Here is a 26,533-nt window from a genome sequence, read left to right as displayed (position 1 = left end):
TATGCTGCCACCTTGAGCTTTTCTTCTCTGTTTCTCTTCAGGCAGTGCCAGCAGTTACCCCTGTGGACGAGGAGAGCTCAGATGGGGAGCCAGATCAGGAAGCTGTGCAGAGGTAATGTGACATCTGGCAGTGCTTGCAGAACGTCCTTGGGCAGGCTCCCCCTGCAACCAGCGAAAGGTCGCCTCTGCCCAAGGAGGTGGTGCAGTGCAGCTTCAACCTGTGTGTGGTCTCTTTGCTCAAGCCTGATGGCATGTTCCTCCCCACATGGAAGTAACAGAAGACTACCCAGAAAGTTCCATTTGTATAAACGCCATTGGAAGTCCCCTAAGTGAAGCAATAACCATAAGAACTTTTTCTCTTCTCCCTCCTTCTTTCCTTGCCCTCTGCCTTCACATTGTAATCATAGTATTCACAAGGCACAAAGCCTGCTCCTACCTGCCAAGAACTGTTTACTGAAAAGGAATTGGAGATTTGGGATGACAGTGATCCTAGCTAGTCTGGCCATGGACCGCTGGCATGGACTCTTCCTTTCCAGGAGAATGAATACCTCTTGTACTGTTTGCTGTGTTTCTTCCTCTCCTTTGTACCAACAAAGGGATATTGAAAGAAAGAAAACAAAAACAAAAGAATATGGGATTTGGGTCAGGGCATATCTGTTGTTTGCAGAACCTTGCTGGTCGATGCCTGATTCCAGAGAATGGCAGCAACCACCAGGCATGCCGCACTGTTCATTTGATTTCAGTTTTATTAGCCGTGGTCCTCAGCTCCATGCATGCCCTCTTGTGGAAGCTGTTTTATTTTCGGGGGAGGGGATTTCACCAGAATCTAGCATGTATTTTCCCAGAAATACAGGTGTTCATCAAGATTATATGTTTTCCCTTGAGGGAAATTGAAATAAAATGGTTTTCATGGGCTCTTGGGGAAATTTTGGGTGTCTTTATCAAATGGATATTAAACCACTAATGTCTTACTCTTTGGCAAGTTTATATATCACTAATTACTCCACAGTCTGTTCACTAATTGTAGCTTAAATGGATAAAGTGGTTAATAGGACTTATTTTTAAGAACTTGATAGTTGCTTGGCAGGACTCTGCCTACCCCCAGGAGCTCTGTGTAAGAGCTGCTATTCAAAAAGAAGCTGATTCCATATGAAAAGCAACAGTGACAACAAACATAGTGAATGGGAGTGGTGGCAAGTGGGCTAGCGCGCATACAGCTTAGCCAATGGAAGGAAAATCGTGTCGACTTTTTTCCCTTGATGCTGCTGTTTTTATAAATTACATCAAGATATAGAAGGTTGTTAGATGAGTCCTTAACGGTAGCATGAAAAAATGAGAGGTTAGACTGATGCCTTCTTACCTTAAAAGAGACAGCAATGTTTTATGTTCTTTGTCTCATACTTCTTTCAGCTCTTCTTTCTTCTTTAGACCAGCATTATAATGTCCATCAATTTCAATGTACAGAAAGGAATAAAGCCTCTCTTGTTCATGCCCTAGAAGTGCAGTCTTGGCACGGAATTCATCTACCAGATAAAAACGACTGGTATCTTAGGGGTGGTGTGGACTGTGTGGGTCTGGAAGAGCTTCAGCGGAAGAGTCATCAGCATGTAACTCTTGGGCTTTTGAAACTCTTCCATTCTTTGGCCTTGCTTTTTTTCCCTTTAAAAATCTAAATCTTACCTGTGGTTTTATTTCTTCATACTCGACAGAATGTTGCTTCCCCGGGGACCGCATTGGTTTTTCTTGTCTCGTGGTTGGGTTGTAATCACAGGCATGAGGGAGGAGGTAGTTCTGGAACTCATCCATCCTTTAACGTTGTCTGTGACCTGTAGTAAGCCTCAAAATCTGGTCCTGTCAGATCTGAAGACATAGGTAGAATCCTTGGCTTATGTCTAAGAAAGGCCTTAGGGCTCGTTTTCTCTTACTTTTGGAAATGTAGAGGCAACGGAGCAATAAAATCAGCATGTAGAAAAATAAGTTCTTCCGTTCAGTGAAACAAAATAAGGAAAACTGTTCCTCTTTGTGAGATCATCTGCTCGCTCTCTCCTCTTCAGTGACTGCTCTCAGGTTCCAAATGCAGCCGCTTCAGTGACAAGCCAGCTTTTGTTGGCCAGTTAGAAGTGCTCGTAGCTTCCCCCCAGTCCGGGGTCTGTGTGTCGTGGAGCCCTTTCGGGACTCCGGCACTGTTTCACTGAGTGTGTTGGGTTAACATCTGCTGCTTCTTGTGGAAGAATATTCCTGTCTGTCTTTTTTACTATGAAATGTGCTCCTGCTTGTTGCAGGTACTTGGCAAATAGGTCCAAAAGACATACACTGGCTATGACCAACCCTACAGCTGAGATCCCACCGGACCTACAGCGGCAGCTAGGACAGCAGCCTTTCCGTGCCCGGGTCTGGCCTCCTCACCTGGCACCTGATCAGCATCGGTGAGTAGCCACGTGGCAGTGTGCGCTTCTTGAGGCTTATCAAACAGGCGCCCTTCTTACTAGTCTCCCAGTGCTGGGGACTAGCTTGATGTAGAAAGCACCCGTCATCCTGAACACACGTCTTCTCAGCTCTTGGGCCCTAGAACAGGGTGAGATTCTTCTTCCCCGTTACCTTTGTATTAGCAGTTGGATCCCTTAATTCAGAATGTTGACTCAGGTGAATTGAACTTGAGACCTTTAAGGAAGTGAAGTTCTCAAAAGGACTTGTAGCAGTAACAATAGACTTGATTTTATGTCTTGGAAAAGAAAGAGCACCTCATGTCATGTTACTGCTGAACAATTTGATGTGGAGGAAAGTCTGTGCGCTGTGAGGGTAGGACAAGGATATTGCATCCTCTAGAGTGATGTGCTTGAAAAGTCATTCTTTCCATGTTTGATGGCAAAATCTTGTCCTGGGTCTCTGTTACACTGTTAACTCATTCTCTTGAAGAAATAAAAACAAGTTTTAGCTTTCCTGACCAGGAAAACTTCATTGACTGTAAGTTAGCCCAGACGCAGGGAGAATGATACTGTGCTAGAATAAGAAGATGGTTGTCTTCAGTGAAGAACTTGATGACTGTAAATCTTAATTGTATCTGTTCTGAAGCTATTCCAGGCTCATCCCCCGCCCTCCAAAGTCACCATCAGTGGCTAGAATTTATTTCAGCCATTTTGGGGAATGACAAACATTCCTAGTTGTGAAAATTAAAAAATAGGTAGATTCTAAGGAAGTAAAAATCACATGTGTGTTGTTAGGAAGTCCTGCAGTCAGCTCACACAGGCAAGCTTGCCACAATGTTTTTATTGTGCTAGTTCCCCAGGGCATCATGTAATCAGCAGAGACAGGTGAACTCTGAGCAGACTGTGACGTGATTAGTGCCACGTTGGCACTCAAGGAGGACGATAAGGTTTTATACATGACTGTGAATAGTTTAACACAAATGGTCTGTTAGCAAGAATGAAGATTTTCAAGAAAAGTCTTTTGGCACAGAAAGACAGTCTTTTTCAAATAAAAGTCTCCCAGGACTGACATTGCTTGTGCACATTAAAGAGCATTTTGATTCTCGAAGAGCTGCCCTATCCTCGCCCTATAACTTTCCTGCAGCCACTCTCCACTTTGAGCTCTGTGCTGGTCACCTAACAGATGCCTTCTGTTTTTTCCTTTCTCTGTCTTTCTTTCTGCCAAGCTTGATAATTTTTTAGCCCTCATCAGGGTCTGTTAGCTTATGTCCTTCAAGTATTTTGTTTATTTCTAGGTGTCTTTCAGAAGTTATTCTTTCAGGGAAATGAAGATCAGCACATTTCCTGTTAGGCTTAGTCACAGACTCTCTACTACGTTGACATTTGTTGCTAGAGAACCCATAGCTCCATATGTGTGACATCCGCCCTGCCTCCCATTGTTGTCAAGGTTCACCTGCTAGAAACCTACTGTCTGTTTTCATATGAACACTTAGTAGAGTGTTCCTTGGATGGCCAACGCAGTTTGAATTGGAAGCAAATGAATGCTTTATAAGTGGCAGATTGGATACAGTAGGGCATTTGTGTAAACTCCGCATTCTCGGTGGAGTTGCTATCCAAATATGCAACACAAGAGATTGAAGTTAGTCTTCAGAGAAAAAAAGAAACTTTCCAAGACCATAAGACACTGAAAATAGATGACCCAAGTAGATTATTGAATTCCTTTCAGATTCTGGAGGAAATGATCAATCAGAGAGAGAGTGTATGTGTCTTCTTTGTGTGTGGAGGGGAGAGTGCTTGAACCCAGTGCGTCTGCACTGGTACAGTAGATGAAATCTAACCTGGAGACAGAAAAGGAGTCTGTTTAATCTTTCTACTCCTAGAAGTGTGACCTAAAATTTTGTAAGTGTAACTAAAATAAATTAACACAAGATGGATTCTATTCAGGGAAGCCAAGTCCTGTTTAAAGAGTAGAGTGGGGGATAACTTAATGTGAGGCTTTCTGGAGTTTGAACACAATTGATAAGAAAAATACAAACCATCAGTGCTTCTAAAATAAACAGCTATCAGAACTGTTCCTCTCAAGTTGCTTTGCTGGGAATCAGTCTGTTTACCACCTGAGCTTCTGAAAGTCATGAAATACCTGGACCTGAGATGTTACTCCTCTGATGAAAGAAAATGGCAAAAAGCCTGCATTGACTGCTTGAAGAACGCAGCTTTCTTAATGCATCAGAAACGTCTATTATAAGGTTTCCATTATCTCAAAATATTGAAAACATAGGACTCGAATTTGAGAAAATGCTTGCTTGCTTGAACTCAAATCTGAAGTAGAAACAAAAAAGAAAAATTTTGGAAACGTGCTTCTGAAATCAGCTTTCCTGATCACTATGTCTGGATTATGTCCCCCAAATCATGTGTCTTTGTGTCATTGAAGCAGATACATGCTCACACTCATTTCATTAGCTCACTTCCTTGTCACGCTCCGTCCGGGTAAAGTCTAAGCAGAAGTCAGTGTCAGTAAGGAGGAACGAGGGCTTTCATCTGCCGCCCCAATTCTTTCGCCAGCTCCGCGCAGTCATCATTTCTCCTTGAGTCCCTTTCTGTCTGCATTGTATTTGAACTCGCTTATTAACCCGCTTCCTTAGCCTGGTTCTGCTTCAGTCCAGAGTGAGTAACTGGCAAGGTGAGCCATGATTTCACCCATAGCTCAGTGTGACGTCATCTCTGCCCTGGACATGGAACCCTGACCTCCCCATCAGCTGCTGAATGCTGCCGTGGCAGCCTTTTATCTGCTTGCCTCAACCCATAAGCATCTCTGTGTGGGTAGGGAACGAGTAAAGGTGTCCGCTTCTGACCCTGGTGCTGTCTCAGGCATTCCTTATCACTAGCTTGTTCTTTCTTTCTGTAAGATACTGGCTGTGTTCTGAATGAGCAGCGGGGTCTTTGAAGGTAATGCACATGATTCTTCTGTCAATCGGAGGCCGGGCGGGCGCCGATGTGCTAAGGAGTTAGTATTCACAGTGGGTAACTGCATTTGTGGTCTCAAGGTACATGCAGGATTTTGAGGCCCACATGCCTTAAGAATGTGCTATTGCCATCCTAGGATCAGAAGTCCCCATCCCCCGCCCCCACTTTTACCTCCACCCTCCCTTTTCTAGCACACAACTGTGAGTCCCAGGCCAGACCTTTGACCACAAAACTGACTGTAGTTTCACTCTGGTCCTTTGGAGATTACTGCTCAGGGAAAACAGTGTGTCAGACAGTGAGGTGTCTAGTAGCACCATATGGAAGTGTGATTTTTAAAGCCAGAGCTCCTGAACAGCTGGTCCTGAGGGTATTGAGGAGCTTCTCTCTGGTTTATAAGAACTGGTTATTTGATCCCTGAACGACATCAGGCCTGGAAGGTAGGCCAGCTGAAGGTACATGGAGATGGAAAATGTATACCCGGAGCCTCTAAGGGGTAGCAGACTAGAGAAGTGACCTTCTGTAAGTGACATGGAGGTAGCATAATATGCAGGGCTACACATGTAGTCAGCTGTCTTTGTGTCATCTGCACCAGCAGTCAGAACCCCTGAGTCCTAGCCCTAACCTTCTCTTCCCGTATATTCAGCTCCACCTACAAGGACTCCAACACCCTGCATCTCCCTACGGAGCGTTTCTCCCCTGTGCGCCGGTTCTCAGATGGGGCTGCAAGCATCCAGGCCTTCAAAGCTCACCTGGAAAAAATGGGCAACAACAGCAGCATCAAACAGTTGCAGCAGGTAATGGGAGAGGTATCCGGCGTCTCCGTAGAAGCATGGGTAGCAGACTTACACTGCAGGAGACTAGGGTGGTGTCTGACCCTTCATGCCAGCAGCGCCAGTTTTACTGGTTAAAGTGTAGCTTCTTAATGCTCTTTCCTTACTCCTCGTTAGACATAGCTCTCCCCAGGATCAAACCTGCTTTCCCCATGAAAGGACTGCGTGTTTCTCTTGGCTGTGTAGTTCCTTGGAAAGGAATTTCAGGGCTTGGGTTTGAGTGGGAAGCAAGGTACTTCTAAGCAAGCTGGGCATTCCTGCATGATGTAGAATGCTGGGTTACACCTTGTCTTACTGTCCACTTGGTTTGGAATGGTGCTCTTTGAGGCAGACTTCTAGAAAGGACCAATTTTCCCTTCTGCTTTCCAGATCACATCTCAAGTGGCAAGTGCTCTGTACACAAGATTTTCATTGGACACCATGCACACACAGGCTTTAGTGTATTCTTGGTATTTCCCATTCGTTCACACAGAGCAGAGTGTAAAGATACTTAGTATACAGATACCTGTATAAGTGGGCCAACTATTCATCAAGGATGTTGTTCTTTTGTGTTCCTTCTGCCCATGAGACCCTGAGCAGATCTGCATCTGCTGAGATCGTGGCATGGGGCAGGCCTGGCTGCATCCCATCTGTATTAAATACTTTCCCTTCAGGAGTGTGAGCAGTTGCAGAAGATGTATGGAGGGCAGATTGATGAAAGAACCCTGGAGAAGACCCAGCAGCAGCATATGCTATACCAGCAGGAACAGCACCATCAAATTCTCCAGCAGCAGATTCAAGTAGGCTTTACTCTTTGTTTTCTCCAACTTGTTTGGAGTTTGTTTTCAGGCTGATTTGCCTATGCATTTTGGAGGAGAGCACTCAGGACAAAGTGGAGTTGTGTTAAGTGTTTGGCTGACGTATTTGAGTAAAGGTAACCCAACCTTTGGATGAACAACAAAAACATAAATCTGAGTCACAAACAGTTCTTTCTGTTTCTGCCCTGCCTGGGAATAGCTCTGACGAGTCTTCAAGCTCACAGTTGTTCTTTTCTCTCTCTCCCATGTCTGTTTTAGGACTCTCTCTGTCCTCCTCAGCCTTCTCCGCCTCTTCAGGCTGCGTGTGAAAATCAGCCAGCCCTCCTCACTCACCAGCTCCAGAGGTAATGAGTCACTGCCTTTGTGCTGAAATTGTTAGTCCTAAAGCATGTCCTCCTTGGCCTAACTCTTACAGGAGATAATTGATCAACTTTAACATTCGTTTTGGAAGAATCTACTTGAAAAACAGAAACCACCTTAAGTTTGAGAGCCTGATGTCCTGTGCCTCTTCATTTTCTTAGCCCCAAGAACAAACTAATCTGACACCTGCCAGTGGAGGTTAGGCAGTCTTACAGTGGACTGTGCCTCCATGGTGGGAAAATGTGGTGAGACAGATGTGGGTAGATACTTGGTTGACTGGGTTGGATGACTTATGTATGCATTTCTACTGTGGTGGCTTGTCAAAATAAAAAGGAGGTGGTTCTTGCGTGTGTTTATGACTAACATGTCAGATTGTTGTGTCACTTCAGAAAGCTTATCCGTCTTGTCATTCTTAAGGTTACGGATCCAGCCTTCAAGCCCACCCCCCAACCACCCCAACAACCATCTCTTCAGGCAACCAAGTAATAGCCCTCCCCCTATGAACAGTGCCATGATTCAGTCTCACGGTGAGTGGAGAGGTCCGGGCGGAACCATGTGCCACACAAGCAAAATGCCTGTCATGGTCTTTTGGCTGTTTTCTTTTCGTTTTCCTTTCTTTTTTCGGTTTCATTCTGTCTTGTCTTCACCATGTTAGTTTTGAGTGCTGTTGGCCATTTGAAAGGTAGTATTTAGCGGTAGGGGCTCTCGAGCCAGACTACCTTGGTTTGAACCCTGGTTCCACCAATTTCGTGTCTCTGGTACCTTAAGTAAATTATTTAACTTCTGTGGCCTCCACTGTCTCATTAATAACAATAGGTAATGAATATATCTGTAAAGCACCAGGAACAGTCTCTGACACAAATAGTTCCCAGTAAAGGTTCTGTTACTCATATTTTTATCAGTAACCCCCGCCCCCGCCCTGCCCTACCAGATAACGGTTCTGCAGCCAGAACTTCCCTATTGCCACGCCTGAGTCTGGTTACCATGGTATGTGCAGGTCACTCTCTGGAGCGAGTGTTAGATGGAGGCGGAGTCCAGGTCTTTATCAGCCTTTCTTCCCATTCCTGAGAAGAGTTTGCATCTGGGCCTGTCCTAAAGTATGCTTCCCTGAACAAGAGCATTATTAGCAGGCACACTAGAATTTCAGGTCCTATCCCTGACCTGCTAAATCAGAATGTGCACTTAACCAGATCCCTAAGTTATTTGATTGCACATTCAAGTTTGAGGTGCACTGCATAGATCTGACGTACTCAAAGTATAATCCATAGACCAGCTTTTAGGAGAACTTTTTGGAAATACAAATTCTTGGGAACCCACCTTAACCTACTGAATCAGATCTCTGTGGGTAGGATGTGGGGAATCTGGGTGAAACAGGTTCTGTGGCTTAGGATGCCTTATGCATCCCAAAGTCTGAGAAGGCTGTTTTTGGTGCTATCTGATGTGAGTTTCCTCATTAGCTCCTTGCTTCAAGCTGGCATGTAACCTGGGCACTTGGTCACTCTGAGGTCCCTTCTCTCCAGGTGCTGCAGCTCCCTCCCAGTTCCAAGGCTTACCCTCCCACAGTGCAATCTTCCAGCAGCAGCCTGAGAACTGTTCTCCTCCTCCCAGTGTGGCACTAACCTGCTTGGGCATCCAGCAGCCTACCCAGTCACAGCAGGTGACCATCCAAGTACAAGAGCCAGTTGACTTGCTCAGCAACATGCCAGGGACGGCTGTGGGCTCCACCGGGCGGGGCATCTCTATCAGCCCCAGTGCCAATCAGATTCAGATGCAGCACCGTTCCAACCTGATGGCCACCTTCAACTATGGGCACCGACCCTTGTCCAAGCAGCTCAGCGCTGACAATGCAGAGGCCCATAGGTAAGGCCGCCCCGTGTCACCCAGCCCTCTTTCTATGCGGGCTCTGTTTGGTGGGGGAGGAAGCTCCTTAGCAGTGTAAGGGAGAAGAGGGACTGAGAGTGGTCTGACCAAGATACTCATTTCACACTCTCTAAAGTCCAGGTGGTGGGTTTGGCATGAGCTTTGTGACCGAAGTTAAAGACCTGGAATTAAAATGAGCAGAGAAGTGCTGAAACAACGTCACTAATTGCAAAAAAGAAAACTCCTATTAGAAGAGTGTACAGAAATACCAGCTCTCCTGTCTGTTCTTTTAGGAGTCTTTCTCTGTCAGTCTTCTAAGAGGTTAATGTCTTTTAATACCTCAAGTGGCATTTTAAGATAGGCCAGATGCTGCCTCGAGGTAATGGTGCTAGTGGTGTGCTGAGTCCCATGGAAGAGCTGGATGTGTGAGGGGCAGGTAGAGCGGGTGCCTCTGTGTCCCTATTGTCACACTGCAGCTCTCTGTGCCAGGTGCTTCCTGGTGAGGGAGACCGGTAGCTATTCCTGGGGAAGTCTAGCACATTTGTTAAGGTTGCCTGGTACTCACTTCCTTTTGTGTTTGCAGCTTGAATGTGAATCGGTTCTCCCCTGCTAATTACGACCAGCCTCATTTACATCCCCATCTGTTTTCGGACCAGTCCCAGGGTTCCCCCAGCAGCTACAACCCTTCACCAGGAGTGGGGTTCCCTCCAACCCAAGCCTTGAAGGTCCCTCCACTTGACCAACTCCCCACCTTCCCTCCCAGTGCACATCAGCAGCCACCACACTATACCACATCAGCACTACAGCAGGCCCTGCTGTCCCCCACACCACCAGACTACACCAGACACCAGCAGGTACCCCACATCCTTCAAGGACTTCTCTCTCCCCGGCATTCGCTCACTGGCCACTCAGACATTCGGCTGCCTCCAGCAGAGTTTGCACAGCTTATTAAAAGGCAGCAGCAGCAGCGACAGCAGCAGCAGCAGCAGCAGCAAGAGTACCAAGAATTGTTCAGGCACATGAACCAAGGGGATGCCGGGAGTGTGGTCCCCAGCCTCGGGGGCCAGAGTATGACAGAGCACCAGGCTTTATCCTATCAAAGGTCTGACTCCTATAACCATCACCACACCAGCCCCCAGCATCTTCTGCAAATCAGGGCGCAAGAATGTATCTCCCAGGTGTCCTCGCCTGCCCCGGCCCATGGGTATGCTCAGCAGCCGGCGCTCATGCACTCAGAGAGCATGGAGGAGGACTGCTCGTGTGAGGGCGCCAAGGAGGGCTTTCTGGACAGCAAGAGTTCAAGTTCATTGACCAAAGGTTGCCATAACAGCCCTCTACTCTTGAGTACTGGTGGACCTGGGGATCCTGAATCTTTGCTAGGAACTGTGAGTCATGCCCAAGAATTGGGGATACATCCCTATGGACATCAGTCAACTGCTGCGTTCAATAGGAATAAGGCACCCAGCCGAGGTAAGAGTCTCTCAGTAAAAGTCCTGGTCCATTGTGTCACCCAGTAATGGCGGTTTGTTTCAGCTAATACTCTGTGTTCCTAAGAGAGCAAGAATGCCTGAGAAGACCTGGACCATTTGGCGACAAGCATGGAGAAATGGTTATTGATGGGTGAGGGGTTCATTTTCCAAGAACAGTAGTGACAGACAGGTAACAACTAGTACAATCAGTATGATATAGTGTCTATTTGTTCATACCATCATTTCTTGGAATCCAGAAATTCTGTTTTCAAAATAGCTTCTACAGTAGGAAAAAAGTTAGCCAGCATTATGGAAATTTAGTATAAATAGTAAGGCCAAGTCATAAAGCACTTTAGTACTGGTCTTACCTCTATCATGAGTGTGATATCCCAGTCATATGGACCCATTGGTGTCTATCCTAACAGTTTATCCTAATCATTTTTCTGTCTGTGAAAGAAGAGCAGGAGGAATAATGGTCCTTTGCAAAGTTTTGTGATGGTTCAAATGGTTTCATTTATATATAATGTTTGCATGGGAAAAATGAGGAAAACACTTGCTATTCTGAAAGGTACAGCATAAATGTATAAACAGTGTTATTACTCTGGCATTTCATCAGTGTGCTAATTACATTATCAGAGAGGCTCCATGCCGTTTCATTTTGTGTCACTTTATAATGAATGAGTGCATTCATTTTCATCTCAAGGACAAAAAGATTGCCTCAATAAAGTAGTTCCATTAGCATCTTAGTATTCATCCTAGACAATAGGAATTTCTGTCTTGCCAGCATAGACCTTGCAGTTTACACTCTTCACCATAGCCAGCAAAGGAATAGAAGTAAATTTATACATAAACTACCCAACCCCGAAGCCGAGCATTTCTTTTTTCCTTCCCTCCCTGGCCTTACTTGCATCTCCTCCCCTGTCCAGTAAAGTCAGTGCACAAAACTCAGCTCCAAGAGGGATTAGGTCCTGTAGTACAGAGCATGTTAGAACACCTGGCACCAAACCGGGGAAGTAAAAGAGGCTTGGTGGTTTTAGGTGTACTCACTCACTGCTCTGAGAAGAGGGAAATACAGTTGCATAAAACGCAGTTAAACCCTGGGCTTTCAAACGGGGTGCGTCATCCAGCCTAGAGATCTTCCCTGGCTGATGTGTCATGACCACCTGTGGCTGCTGCACGTAGACAGGCAGCAGCTTTTAGGACAGGTCATATGTGGCATGGCAGTGTTTAGGTTAGGAAGGAGTAAGTGAGGAGGAGGAACACGTCTGTGCAAAGAGGTTAGACTTTTCTGGTTTGTGGGATGGGTAGAAACAAGGTCAAGTTACAAGTTGTAGCACATTTCCATCCCCTACAAAGATGTCTGCAAGATCTCTATAGAACAGGCTAGAAGCTGCCTTTTGGAAGTGTTTGGTAAACCAAATTTGGGGTGCTTGTGGGGAAAGCTTTAAGATCAGCATCTTATAACTGGCTTAAAAGGAAAATACTTGATGTTTCTATTGCACTTTCCATGTACAGACACCAAGTGCTATTCATATGTAAACTCACCGGAGGGGCCAGGATGTAGCTGAGCGGCACAGAGCCTGTCTGGTAACCCAAAAACAAACAAACGAATTCATTTGATCCTTAGAACAACCCACTGTCTCCGTTCTACAGTGAGACAGCCGAGTCATAGGGATATTGCCTCGAGATGAAGGGCGAGCAAGTGGCAGCTGCAGCCCATTACTCGTGTCACTCCGCAGAGTCCGAGCGTGCCCTGGTTTGCAGAGCACTGAGGTGGGAAAAGCCGAAGGGAGTGTGGTGTCACCCTGTGTCCCTCCCTGGCCCTTGACCACTGTATATTTTAAGTATCTTTTGAAACATTTCTCAGGCGTTCGCTTTACTGTCCCTCCTGTGTGCCTGCTGGCACAGAAAGGCTGGAGAGCTTACCTTTGCCGCTGAGCCCTGGCGGCCGGAGAACTCCCTCTAGCAGGCTGCTGACTACCACCAGCAGGCAGACCTGGATCTGTGCTTGTGCCGGGGTGGCCACAGAGGAGGGAGAGGTCAGCTGTACCTCAGGGAATGGGGTACATTTCCAGCAGCTAAGTGGCACTGAGTTGGATCTTGGTGGATGGAGAGGATTTTGACATTTGGGTTTAGAGAAAAAGCATAAGGAAAGAACGAGGAGGAGTAAATGTCTCGGGGAAGTTTTGGGGCCAGTGGGAAGGGTTAGTATGGAGTGCAGGATCATAAAGAAATTAGTAGAAGCCAGGAAGAGAGGTTATTGCACAATATTATCTAGATCCAGCTGCAGATGTGCCACAGGAATTGTAGTACGCTTGCAAAACTGCTCTCCTGGCAGTTGTAGAGCAACTCACAGATCATTGTCCCTGTGAGATCCCTCCTTTCAACTCTGAGGACTTGCTTTAGGTCAGTACCTGGTAGTTGTGGTACTTTCGTCCAATCTGTCCTACTTTTTCCTCCAGTTGATTGGCCACCATCATTTCTCTCCCCCTTCTCCTTACATTCTTAGGTCACCGTCACTGTCACTGCCACTACCTCTGTAGACATCTCTATCAGACTGTCTGTGTAACCCTGTCCTGACCTTGTAGCGTGCCAGTTTTGCTGGGTGTCCCCCTCCTTTTTCTCCATCTTTCCCCTCTAACCTTTAATAAAAGGTCTTCTTAGCTGTACCCTTTACTCCTGCTGTGCACGTCAGTACACTGGCACATAACCACCCTGCAAAGTATATGTTAAGATTTCTTTTTACAGTAGAAATGGTTTGACCTGACCACCTCACCCTTAAAAACTTAAAAGTTTAGCATTTTTATTTTACTAGAGAATCTTCAGATCTTTTGCTGAGAAAGGGTTACAGTGCGGTCCCTATGACCTGCAGGCAAGTGTGGGGAGCTCAGCCTGTCTTTCTGTCTGCTGTTTCCTTTACTAACCCCTCCATCGCTACAGAGTTACACATGAACCTCCAAACTTCAACTGTGACTGCTGTGGTAGAGCAAATTCAATACAGTTTATTGCATATCACAGGTGTGGTGAGATTCAGAGAGGAAAAGATAAAGGATCTGTCCTCAGGGAGCATCTGTTCCACTGAGGGAAGCAAAACAAGCCAGTAACTTTAACATGAAGTGCTGTGTAATGAGTGCTTCAAGAGGTCTAATTAAAAAGAACAGCTAGAATTTCTTGAAAATAGATGAAGAAAGATCTTGGTATTAGTCAAGGAAACTGAGGTGCCACCATGGTATCATCGGTGGTTTCCTATTTCCTGGATGGCTGTCTGCCACCAGCCGTTGGGAGGCCAGGCACTGCCTGAGCACTGACCACGCAACGTGCCGAAGGTCTCTTGGCAATGCACGCAGTTTCAGAGTTGTCCCTGCCCTGAGCTCCCTGTACCCTCTGTGTTGCCACTTGACAGGTAAAAAATGAAGACTGTCTTCCTTCCATGGTGTCACATAGACTTGGTCTTTTGACTTTGTAGATGAATAAATACACCAGTGCAGCCAGTTTACACAACGAGATAACCAGTTTGAACTCACAAGGAAAACGACAGCCTCTTCTCTGAGCTCAGTCAGCTTCAGCATTGTTACTTAACGCTTCAGAGAGGTGGGAGACACTGAGGGCCTGAGAGAGGTTACCTTCAGAGCCTTTGAAAGAATGTCGTTTCTCTCATTTTTCTCTTAAAAGCCCTGTAAATGTGTAAAGATGAGTCAACTTTGACAGTGTCAGTACTGAGTTGTGCAAGCTGCCCAGAGTTCCCTAGGTAGGGGTGGTATACATCATGTCCATTTGAGCATTTTTCCCGCTTGTGTGATCAGACAAATATCCGACCCACTGTACTCTCTCAGCTTTACCTTGGTAAATACTTGTGTGTGGACCTCTTGAAACTCATCCCCTTTTCATTATTTATATCAGTGAGCCTGGCTGTTCCTCTAGCTGCTGGACTGGTGTAAAGGATGCCAAAGATCTGAGCCTAAAGCCCATAGCTACTGCTGAGTGGGTTCGTCTGCTCACCACCCCACAGGGGATAGTAAGTCCACCTGCAGGGTGTCACAGAGGACTTCTAGTTGTGGGCTCAGCATTCTTACTAAAAATACTTGTGTAGTCCTTCCTAATTTATCAAAGCCCCTCTCATTTATGTTAATTTTTGGAATCCCCGAGCAACTATCATTTTTCAGCTAGGGAACTTAATGTAAGGAGAAGTTTAACAACCTGCCCAAATTTACATACTCTCTTGGTACTTGAGCTGGGTCCTCGTCTGAAGTTTCCTGATTCTTTGGTCTTCTTTCCTTCATGTTTCAATGTTAGTCATCTTCCTATTGCTGGCACAAAACAGCTGAACTAGTCAATTGACAAAGAAGAAAGGGTTCTTCTGGCTCATGGTTTCAGATGTTTCAGCCTGTGTTGGGCTGGTTCCGTTCCTTTTGGGGCCATCATGAGCCAGAACTTCACCATCCAGAATGCATGGTGGGGCGACAACTGCTCACCTCGTGGTGGCTTGGCAGGAAAAGAGTAAGAAGAGGGATGGAGGCCTAATCCCCGTCAAGGACATGCCCCCAGTACCTACCTTCCGTCCCAGAGATCCACCTCCTAAAGTTTCCACCCCCTTCCAAAACCACCACAGGCTGAGGCCGGGCCTGTAGCACATGAACCTTCTGGGGTCATTCACTGCAGATCACAGCAGCCTCCTCGTCTCCAAGACTCCGCACCTTCCAACCTCAACTGCCATGTGAAAGACAGTGGTTTCTCCAGGTCTCTGACCCATCAGTTACTCTGAAACTTGAACAGATAAAGCCCTGGTTTGAACAGACAGAGCCTAGTTCCTATATATTTATTTTATCTGGTTCTGTTCTGTTCCACTTACCAGAGATTAAACCAGAGGCCTGTGCATGCAGGCTCCACCACTCACCCATACTCCTAGCCCTTCATCTGGTTTGTAGCCACATTTGTGTCTGTAAAATCAGCGGCTGCTTCTTTGGACACTTAAGTTTCAGTAGCTCATCTGTTCATTTACTTATGAGAAAATTGCCCTGCAAAATTCTGCAAGTAAGGCTCTGTGATAAAACTGTTTTTGTCAGTTGACTCTGTGTCTTTGTCCACTCAGAGCTCAGGGTAGAGCAGTTTACTTTGGTCTCCAACACTGCAAAAGTAAAAACATAAAAATAAGTTTTGAAAAGAAAGAGAAAAGATCTGTGAATACCAGTCTCTGCTAAACTCCTTTTGTGTGCACTGTATACCTGTTAGTAGGTGCTGAGTTATAGATGAAGAAGTTGAGGCCCAGAAACCTGGATAACTTGCCCATATTGCCCCTGCTCAACAAGTGATTAAGCCAGGATTCAAATCTACACCTTCTGAGCAGACTTAGCTGGTGTCTGCTGTGTCAGCTCTCCTTGACTGAGGATGATCCCTCGCCCGGGTCGTCACAAGGCTTGTTGTGTGACTCTCGAGCGATTCCTTGTTCTGTCTCAGTGTTCTCAGTCCTTTTGGCATCAGAGATGAAAGCTCGGAAGGAAGACGAAGGAAGACGAAATCCACCTCACCTTCCAAAGCCAGAGGCAAAGGGAAGGGTTTGGATTTGGAGAAACGCCATTCTCAGGAATGAAAACAAATTCAAAATGAGAAAGTGGGGAGGGACTAAACAGACGCGAAAAACCAGTACACACATCAGGACCGCTAGGAGAGGGGACAGTAAATATGAGGAACTGAGGCCGTATGCATTTTGTTAGTTATGCCATCTCATCGTGTTTGATAATGATCCTTTAAAATCTTTAAATAGAGAAGCATTTGTTCTTTGGGGGAGCAGTGACATAAGGCAAATCAGTTTGCAGCCAGCCTTAAAGGAGAAAAAGACCCCACCATCACAAAGGGATTGCGTGCATTGCGTTGGCTCTCAAACTAGAGGACACGAGCATTAGATAGTACTTGGGTGACATGAGAAGCGTCTCCTGGTCTCCTGGTCTCGCTTCCCCATAGAGCGACCAGCAGCTCCTGCTTCCACAGAGCCAGTGCTGCACCACTTCCTGCCAGACGGGCTTGGCCCAAGTCCATTTTCTTTTTCTTTCGTAGGTTTGCTTTTGTCTTGTCTTTGCTGGTTCCTTCAGTAGCAAAGTAATTGGCTTCTGATTGTACTTCCACCCCTTCACTTAGAGTCATTTCAAAAGACCTCTCATTTGCTTTCACCTTTGGTAGCTGGGAGGCCTCCCCCTCCCCTGCCCCACTGTCCCCCTGAAAGTTTTGCATTTGTGGTAATGCGCATGTCACTTCTTCCCTCCCCAAGCCCTCCTGCTTTAGCCTCTAAGTTTGGGCCTCACCTTGATTGCCACAGACCATTTACAAAGAGCCACCACTCAGGCAGTGTGTTTACTTTTATTGTTTAGATATTGGAGTGGCACCATTAGCATTGGTACTGTGTTTCAGAGTAAGTTTTTAAAAACTTGGTCTTGCCAAGAGTCCGCTCGTGAGATAAGTCCCCTAGTTGCCAAGGAGCTTTACTTCAAAAAACTAATCTAGCAAACAGAACATACATTTAAGTCCCAGACGCTTAAAGACAGAAGCCAAAGTGCTACCAGGAAGATCCTGTCACCTTAGACACAATCCTGATACTCTGTGGCTGGCCTGGAAGAGGAAGAAGAGTCACTTTGCTCTAAACTCAGGCCATAGAATTCCTTGACTCTGATAGGATGCCGAGATATATTGAGACATCAGTTAAAGAGACAGTAGTAAACACTGGGTATGGGAAAAGTTCTGGAACACTGAAAGCCCACAGAGTATGTACACTCTTACCCTCATGCAACATCGCATTAGTATGGGTGACTGAGAAAAGTGCACAGTGGGACATGGAGGTCAGCGTGTGTTAGAGCAATCAGATGAACCACCTGAAAATTGAAGGAAAAAGTAGTCTATTTATGAGAGAGACGATATTTGAGAAGGACCTGGAAGGATGAGCTGATGTGGCTTGGCAGGCTGAAAGCAGCATTTCCAGGAAGAAAGAATGGCAGGGAAGGTGCATAGGATTGTGGAGGGTAGAAAACAGTTCAGTGGGCCCATTTGACTCGAGCTTAACCTGTGTAGAGGAGCAAAGTTTGAGAGGCAGGTAGAAAAGTAGCTGGGCAGTGTTGTTAAAAGGAAGTGTGGGAGGAAGCAGCTCCCACGTGGAGTGCTTCATGCCTGGCGTGAAGGTGTGGACAGAAAAGGGACGCCTGTGCGTCACTCTGGAGAAAGATTAACATCTGCAGGATAGTGGGGGGGGGGTGGAGAGGGTTAATCCACACAGGAGGCCATAGGGCTTCAGTGACGTTGGAAAGATAGGGACGGAAGTGTCCACCATTGCACGGAGAGATTCTTCAGACTTAAAACTGTTGGGGAATCAGGAGTAAAAAGTCGGCAGCGACCCCAAGAGCTTATGCTGCCCGGAAAACTAGGTGCCAAAGCAGGGCTATCTTGGTTAGTTTACTCATCAACTGAGACAAAATACTTGAAGCCCAAAGTTGGGAAAGGAAAGAGGTTTATTTCTTACAGTTTTTGGAGGTTTCAGTCCACGCTCAGTTGGCTCCCAGGCAGGCAGGCATGGTGGGGCAGCAGTTCATGGCGGCTGCAAACAGCAAGGCAGAAACCTGCAAAAGAGCAAGACACACCTTCTGCCTGCCATTACATCACATCCTGGCTCCACCCCTATGTGGGTGTTGCACTGACACCATCCATCCAAGCACTAGACAGTGAACCAATCACAAACGCACAATGCAAAGGCATGAGGCCTGGGGGACACAGACATAAACCATGTCAGGGGTGTCTGAAAGGGTAGCAGTTTCCCAGGGAAGTCGGTGGGTTTGGAATTGTTCATAGTGAGTGCTGGTCAGGTGTCTAAAGAAAGATGTTAGTAAATAGTTTGATATGAGGATCTGTAGCCTAAAAACCATTTCAGTTAGCTTTTTCCCCAGTAATGCTTAAATGAAGGCAGCGGAGTTGGAGCTGTGATAGGTAGTTGAAGCACAGATGCTATTGCCAGAGTGACCAGGGAGAATGAAGGTCGGAGAGCAACAGGAAAGGAGAGGCTGCCGTGGGACGGAAGGGGAGGCCAAGGAGAGGGCCAGTGGGTGCCCTCTGGCCATCCTTCCAGTCCAGAGGTTCCTGAAAGTTCTCAGACTCCTCCTTCTGGGCGTCATAGTTTGGGAACGTGGCTCGATTACGGTAAGAGAGAAGTGTGATCCAGCCAGCCTCCACTGAGAAACCCTTTCTTGTAGGACTTGGGCTCATCAGGTTCCTCTAAGCACCACGACCGGCTGGCTAAGGATGGCCAGTTACTGCGGCCGTGGTCCTAAGCCCACTTGCTGTCCCTGCAAGACATTTCATTTCCTTCATAGTAGTTGACATGGCTGGGAGACGCCACCAACCTGCTGACCCTGTTCCTCTCTGTCTCCTCAGAGTCTGTCATAGGGAACTGCATGGATAGAAGTTCTCCAGGACAAGCAATGGAGCTACCAGACCACAATGGGCTCGGGTACCCCACACGGTCCTCAGTCAATGAGCACCACAGGCCCCGCACCCTCCAGAGACACCACACAATCCAGAACAGCGATGATGCTTATGTACGTTGGTCCTTCCTGCTTCTGGGAGGTGGGATGCTACCAGTCCCTACTTGAAACAGAATGTGGTAACATTGGGTGGCATCCATCCCTCCGCTCTTCTCATGCTGAGCCCAGCACTTTGGGGACCATGAGAATATTTATGAGAATCACCCTAGCAGACTAGCCCTTTGCTCCAGTAGAATCCTAGTAGATTTATTCCTCTGGATTCAGAAATACTTGCCAACTGGATTCTTAGTTATTAAACCTCTCCTCAGTCTAAACCCAGGCCCAGCAGATGAATCCTTAGACTGTTGGTACATTTCCAGAAGCTACATTATACTTCCTCAATGGATTTTTTTTTTTTTTGTCTTTTTCCTTTTTATCGGTACCAGGGATCAAACTCACCACTGCCTGCTTGCAAAGCAGGTGTTTATGCCGCTGAGCTAAATCCCCAGCCCCTATACTTCCTGACATAGGACGTATGAGCCGATGGGGCTCAGCAAGTTTTCTTGTCTTGGCACATTCCTGAGGTGCACTGTATGGGAGCAACTAGCCATATGTGGCTATTCAAATTTAAATTTACCGAAATAAAATGTGCACACTTAGGCCCTCAGTTGTACTGGTCACACTGTACATGCACAGTACCCAATAGCTACTATGTCTTGAAGGTTCTATCAGATGCACCTGAGCTGTGCCATCTGAATGCTGATTCCTAGGGGTGGGCTGATAGGTCAGAACCTGGATTAGAAGGACACGGGTAGGTCTCAAGGGAGGTCTGACTGTGCGCTCCCACTTTTGTGTCGCGGGAACCTGAGGCAGCTTCCCACACTGTCATTGTTGAAGGACTCCCAGGGTGTGGAGGAGGAGGGAGTCTGAAGAGTGGTGCCCAGGCACCATTTGCTTGAGCTTTACTGGCAGGACTGTGTGTCCTGAGGGTCACATTCTCTGCCGTCTTTATGTCATTTCCAAATTGTTCTCTGCAGGTGCAGCTGGATAACTTGCCAGGAATGAGTCTTGTGGCTGGGAAAGCACTTAGCTCTGCCCGGATGTCAGATGCAGTTCTCAGTCAGTCTTCACTCACGGGCAGCCAGCAGTTTCAGGACGGGGAGAGTGAGGGTAAGGGGCCTTATTGTTGGGACCCCCACTGAAGTCCCTGGGGGGCCTCCCTCCGCCTTTGCCAGGGCCCACTCCTCTGTTCAGTGCCGAGAATTCACAGGGAGGCAGAACAGGACCCAGCAGCCTGCCCCACGTGTCTCTTGTGAATATGAACATAGGATGGAGGAGGGGCACAGCTGTGCGTGGCCGGTCATACAGCTGTTCCTAACACTGTGGGAGGACACACCTGTGACAGTGGCTTTCTGGTTCTGATTGGAGTGGGTGTGTCCTAATGAAACGTCTCCACCTCGCCTTAGAATTAGTTCAGGAAGGCTGTGAGAACACACACACAGCTCGGGTCTAGGGTGGCAGACCTGCCCCTCATGGGCTGCAGGCTGCCCATGTAACCTTTCGGGATCCCCAGGCGCTGGTCTGTAAGTGGCAGAAGCGGTAGTCTGTGTCTTAGGTTGTGCTGTGAGGGCTGCCAGCTTACTGGGAATGGGGCGCTTCACGTGATTCCTAGAACAGAGAGTGCCAGGAAAGGGTGCCTACGAGCACGGCGTCATCCCCTTCACCATCCAAGAAGCAAGACTTTTCTGTTTGTGTTTTGTTTTTGTTTGTATTTTGTTTCTTGCAGCGTGGGGACTGAAGTCAGGGCCTTTGTGGGGAGCTGCATCTCCAGCCCTCTTTGGTTTTTTCAGATGCGCTCCCGAGATGCGCTCCCGTTGAGTTGCCCGGGTGGGTGGGAGACACCATAGTCAAGGGCTAGGGAGAACCAGGCGCACTCCTAACCGTCGGGCCCACTGTGAGCCGAAGGGCAGGGTCGCGGGTCAGGCCCTGGAGCGCCAGACGGGCTGCCGGCTTGTCTCACATATTTTCTTTGGTCTTGCAGAATGTGGGGTGAGTCTGGGAGGTCACGAGCACCCAGACCTGAATGATGGCAGCCAGCATTTAAACTCCTCTTGCTATCCATCTACGTGTATTACAGACATTCTGCTCAGCTACAAGCACCCTGAGGTTTCCTTCAGCGTGGAGCAGGCTGGCGTGTAACAGGAAACAAGAGTGAGTGTCACCTGACCAGGGCCAGCCAGCCTTCGGGCCCGCTGGCAGCGCCTGACCTCAGCAGGAGAGTCAAGCATTGTGTGCCGGCCATGGCACTCTTCCCTTTACGTCATCACCTCTGCCTGCTTTTGGTTAAGCACCGTGCTGGTCTGGGGGAAGGTGAACGGGGACGCACGTGTGTGACATTTTCCCTAAGCTCAATGAGGGAGATGAGACAGATGGACAAGCCTCATGCTGCAGGTGCTGTAGTCCTCACAGAAAGAGGTACAGCTCCGAAAACAGGGAACCCCTGGCCAGCGTGCTAAGAAGAGAGGGGCTGGTCTTTCAGCTCAGTCCTCTGAGGACACCCATCCAGTCACGTTTTTAAAGAGCAGGTGCAGGGGCTGGGGATTTAGCTCAGCAGCATAAATGCCTTCCTTGCAAGCAGGCAGTCGTGAGTTCGATCCCCAGTACCGATAAAAATGAAAAAGACAAAAAAAAGAAATTACAAAAAAAAAAAAAAAAGCAGGTGCAGTGCAGGGTGTTCTGGAGGGGAAATGTGACGAGAGACCAGGGACAGAAAATGGGTACGCGGACTGGCCTGGGCAGAGTGGCTCGAAGGCGAGGCAGGCAGTCTCGGTGGGTCTAGTTTTGGAAAGACAGCCACGACCTGATGGAGGGGAAGCCACGAGGCCAACCCGTGTGACAGCCTCAGCAGGCAGACCTTGAAGTGTTCGGTAAAAGCGCTTGAGTTGCATTAAAGGCAGCAGCAACACTAACACTCCACGGAGACGCCCTGACCTCAACCCCCACTGTGCGGAGTGGGCATCAATGAGATACTGAGTCTCTCTCTTTGCAAACTAAGTCTGCTCTGTCTGATTTGTTGCAGGATTGTGTACAACTTGGGAATGAGAAGGTTGATTTTAAACCAACAGTATCTAGCAGCACTGCGCCAAATTGCCATTGTGTTTCTCTCCACCCGGAACACCATGGCCGCTGCCCTACCACGCATCAGTATGCTGTCCTTTGGGGTCCGAAGGGGGCTGCCATGTTTGCTTGTATGACCAAGTCACCAAGGAAATAAACAGGAAATCCATGTTCTCCATCTTTCGTGAAAGTGTATTTGGTGTATTTGAGTTGGTGGGTGTTTCTGTTTGTTTGGTTTTTGGGTTTGTGCATTTTTTGCTTTGCTCTGTTTGCAGTACTGTCTTTTGAAGGTGGTAGCTTCCCTTCCGCATCCCTCCCTGCCGCTCTTGGCTTCTTCCTTTCTTTTGTGGATGTATGTATCTGTGGCTTCCTTATCTTCTCTCCCCTCCTCTCTGCATCCCTCCCCCCCCCCTTCTTCTCCGTCTCTCTCTCTCTGTCTCTTTTTGCTTTTGAGACATTAAGCCAGCAGTTAGTTCAGTGGCCTGGCCCCTCGGGCCGCACCCCCTGCACCCCTCTTCATCTGAGCACCCTCTGTTCCCCTGCCTGCTCCTCCATGGGTGCAAACAGAAGAGAACAGTTCTACAGTCTCAGTGGCAGCGAAAAGGAGAAGAGCAGAGGTGATGGTGTCTGGCCCTTAGCAGAGGAGAGCGGAGAGGAACAGACTGAGAGCGGCCCAAGTCTGGAACCTGGAGCTCTGCTCTGCTGCTGGGCTCTACCGCAAACACTCGCAGCCCAGCATCGAGGCCGACGGTGGCCTGGCCGACAGGCTGTCACCTGGGTCTCAGCTTGAACCACTCTGGCATATAACGCAGCTCCCCTTCAGCAGCCTGCAGAGTTGGTCGCCTTTCCATCCTGCTGGTTTACCCTGGACTGAAACCCAACGCTGGTGTACTATGCTTTCTGTGTCATCTTTCATTCTCATTTTATGATGTGCTCTAGAGAGGAGCTTTGGACATGGACGCCTTCCCTTCAGCCTTTTTGTCACAGGAGGTTGCAGTGGGTCCTGACTCAACCTCTCCCCGACCCTCCAACCCCTTTAGTTCACCGTGTAGGGATTATTTTTGGTAAATGTCAATATTATTGTTATTATTAAAGACAAAAAGAATTTTTGTTTAAAGGAGAATATTTAATCCGATTCTGTTCTATCTGAGCTGTGACTTGCACCTGTTGTTCAAAGCATTTTCTTCTGGCCTTGTAACCGTGAGCCGCGCCTTAGTGACAGTGGCAGATACAGTGGCCCCGTCCCCCTGCTGAAGCAGCGCATATGCAGTAGCTCTTGTTTATCCCGTTACCTTTATTTCCCTTCACCATTAGAAACCAAAGTCTTCTCTGCTGGCCGGGGCTAACAGATCTGAGTTATCTCCTTCAAAACCAGAGAGACACGTTGCCTGTCGTAACTCTTGACCCTTTTACTGGGAAGGAGAGTGAAAGGTCCCGCGCCGCTGCCGCCGCTTCTTTTATCCTGAATTTGCACAGAAGAAAGCGGGTGCCCGTGGCGCCATCCTGACGCTGCTGGCAGGGTCGCTGGGCAGGTTGTCCTCCGCTGACACCGGCACTCAGCTCCAGCACCCACTGTCCCTCAAGCGCATTTCTACAATGCAAGAGCCTTCTGGAGATCTGCCCACGTTCCCACGGCCCTGACTCCCCTCCTCTTGTAGGGATCGCCAAGTGCTCACTAGAAGGGAGTTTACTCACCAAGTGAGCCCTGGAAGCTGTTGCTGACTGCCGGGGCTGCTTCCCGCTTGGATGTCCCCTGACTCGCCCTCTGCTAGCACGCACTCCGCTTGGTCTGTTTACGCGGAACTGTCTCACCGAGAAGCAGATCCCCCTCCAGCAACCGTGCAGACGAACTCCAGTGAGCCTGCTAACGTGCCATCTCGCAAACGAGTCTTCTAAAAACACTGTTGCTTTGTATTGTAGTAGCCAACACCTGCAATCTATGTTGAATGTATATGAATATACTTTCCCATTTCTGTTCTTTGAAAATGTCAGAAGTATTTTTTCTTTCTCATTTATCTTAAACTAAAGGATTTTACAAAATCTCTAGACTCGAGTTGCTAAGACCTTTTGTCCTTGTTTGTGTGGGGCATTTACAGCTTAGTAACTTGGCTGGACGGTAAGAGGTTGTGAAAATAAAACCTGATCGTGTTCTCATGGTGACATGTTATTTGCCTCATGGTTCAGAGTGTAGTCAGGAGAAGCATCCAGGTGAGTGGGAACGGGAACACTGAGGCTGGGAGGTCACGAAGCCGAGCGTGAGGCTCTGAGCAGGTCACTGTCTGCTCTGCCTTAGGAACCTGGCCTTCTCCCGAAATCAACTCAGCCTCACACTGTGTCCCCGGAGACCCAGCTTGGCCTCTATCCTTGGATGGGAGCCTTTATATTGCTGAATTGGGTGGAAAGCAGGTTCTTCCTAAAAGAGGGGTACAAAGGAGTCTTAGGAAGTTCCTACCAACTGTCTCCTTTTTGGGGTCCCCATGAGGCTGGTGACATGTCCAAATAAGTGACAGGACCAAAAGAGGACTTAGCCAGGAATTTTCTTTTTCCACTCCAGCTATCGAAGCTGGAACTACTCGGACTGCAGGAGGAAGGGTGAGAGGAGGGAACTTGGGAAACCGTGGCACCCACAGAAGACTGGCAAGTCAGTGTGGGACTGTTTAGCCCAGCAAGAACCTTCTGGGAGTCCTGGATGCGTACCTGTGACCCACCCAGGTGCCTCTTGACTCCCCCCTGAAGTCAGCCAGGATGCTGCGGGACGGGAGGCAGTGTGGGCTTCAGGAGGAAGCCAGAGTACCGCCTCCTGGGTCTAGACCAACAGATCTCAGCTCCCAAAAGGAGAAGCTATGTGACTGCTCGTTAACCAGACCTCATCCTGACTTTGTACCAGGCCCCACCCCAACCCAGCTGCAAAGATAAGAACCCAGGATGAGCCATGCTTCCCTCGTGCTGGTCAAAGGAGCTGTGACTTAACCTTTCTGAGCAAGAGGGCAGGAGGGTCATGCACAGTTGATGTCAGTACCCTGACCCTGGGTGCTGCTTGGGGCTCTGCCAAGCATCTGGTGCGAGACCGAATACTCCTGTCTGGAGCCTCCTGAGGTCTTCTTCCTGCAATCCTTTGCCAGTCTGGGGAGCCTGCCTTTAGTGTGCCGGTGTCGCATGCATTGAGCAAATATTTGGTGTCCTGTGCCGGGCCCAGCAAGAAACAGTTCCTAATGCAGCCTGGCCTGTATGTTGGGACATAAGTTGTGAAATAGTTGCCAGTGATTCTAGCAAAGTCCGCTCACATAGCAGCTGCCAGCTCCTCCACATATGTCAGGAGATCTAGGACCAGTGCTCAGTGACCCAGGGAAGGAACGGTTGCTCTGGAGTTGCTCAAGCTAGGGGAAAGCGGGAGATGGGGTCACCTGGATGGGCCCTGTCCAGTAAGCTCAATCCCTGGGCACTTGACACCTCTGTAGTTGGACCCAAAGTCTGGTTCCGTGATGAGCCTGGTTTGTTGTTTTTCCATAAGCCTCCCTTAATTAAAATTGTAAAAAATTTTTATTGGTACCCATCTGCAGGACAAACATACTCGTCGTGGAGAGCTGGCACTTGTAGATAACGCATCTTAGTTCGTTCACTCCTCTCCCTCCATCTCTTGGAAGCCTTCCTTTCAACAATGGAAAAGCAGTTGTTGGAGGACTTTAAACTGAGTATTTTACATCAAAAGGAGCAGTACTAGTGAGAAGGAGGTGACAAAAACACACAGTGAATGTCTAAACTTTTCGAGGTTTACAGTAGAAGACGCATCCCATTAATCCCCCTCCGAACACTTTGCTTTGCTTCAGACACACTTACCTCTTGGTTCTTGTTACTTCCGAAGCAGCTCTGGAGTCCTCTTTTGTGTCTTTATGAGATACGATCAAATATCCAATGACTGCTGCTGCCCGGTGCCATCCAGCGCAGAGCCGGCCTCATACAACTGCGCTGTGTCCTCAGCCTCTGCATTCACTGAGTCTGGCTGGCACCGAGCATTTTCTGGCTCGTCTCTGACGTCAGACTGACCAGAGGCAAATGTTTCCCATCAGTTCAGGACATCTAGTTAGCCACCAAGAGCGCAACTAAAGACAGTCACAAAAGGGGACTTCTGGAACTGTCCCAGAAAGTGGCAAGAGCGATGAGATAAATATACTCAAGAAGATGGCATGCTTTGAGGGGTAGTAATGGCAATGTCTT

The 26,533-nt window shown here is 47.9% G+C and overlaps 1 protein-coding gene across 3 annotated transcripts in view; it reads left to right on the top strand.

The window, feature by feature from the left end:
- Window positions 1–24,472, top strand: part of Sik3 (SIK family kinase 3) — a 250,370-nt gene extending 225,898 nt beyond the window's left edge. Inside the window, exons 14-25 of one of the 3 annotated variants that reach the window (XM_063255817.1) lie at window positions 42–112; window positions 2,283–2,426; window positions 6,034–6,184; window positions 6,874–6,999; window positions 7,276–7,361; window positions 7,795–7,904; window positions 8,898–9,237; window positions 9,821–10,707; window positions 19,113–19,276; window positions 20,239–20,371; window positions 21,339–21,412; window positions 22,281–24,472. In XM_063255817.1, coding sequence (XP_063111887.1) covers window positions 42–112; window positions 2,283–2,426; window positions 6,034–6,184; window positions 6,874–6,999; window positions 7,276–7,361; window positions 7,795–7,904; window positions 8,898–9,237; window positions 9,821–10,707; window positions 19,113–19,276; window positions 20,239–20,371; window positions 21,339–21,400 — 2,274 coding nt within the window. In that variant the 3' untranslated portion in view covers window positions 21,401–21,412; window positions 22,281–24,472. Of the gene's footprint in view, window positions 1–41; window positions 113–2,282; window positions 2,427–6,033; window positions 6,185–6,873; window positions 7,000–7,275; window positions 7,362–7,794; window positions 7,905–8,897; window positions 9,238–9,820; window positions 10,708–19,112; window positions 19,277–20,238; window positions 20,372–21,242; window positions 21,413–22,280 lie in introns of all 3 variants that reach the window. The other 2 variants (XM_063255816.1, XM_063255818.1) reach the window with 2 other exon arrangements.
- Window positions 24,473–26,533: the final 2,061 nt, after the last annotated feature.

Source organism: Cavia porcellus, unplaced genomic scaffold (assembly GCF_034190915.1).
Source record: "Cavia porcellus strain 051 isolate PalLab524CR breed Dunkin Hartley unplaced genomic scaffold, mCavPor4.1 scaffold_9, whole genome shotgun sequence".
NCBI classification, from domain to species: Eukaryota; Metazoa; Chordata; class Mammalia; order Rodentia; family Caviidae; genus Cavia; species Cavia porcellus.
The sequence above is the reverse complement of the archived record's forward strand: the minus strand, read 5'-3'. Positions and strand labels throughout refer to the sequence as shown.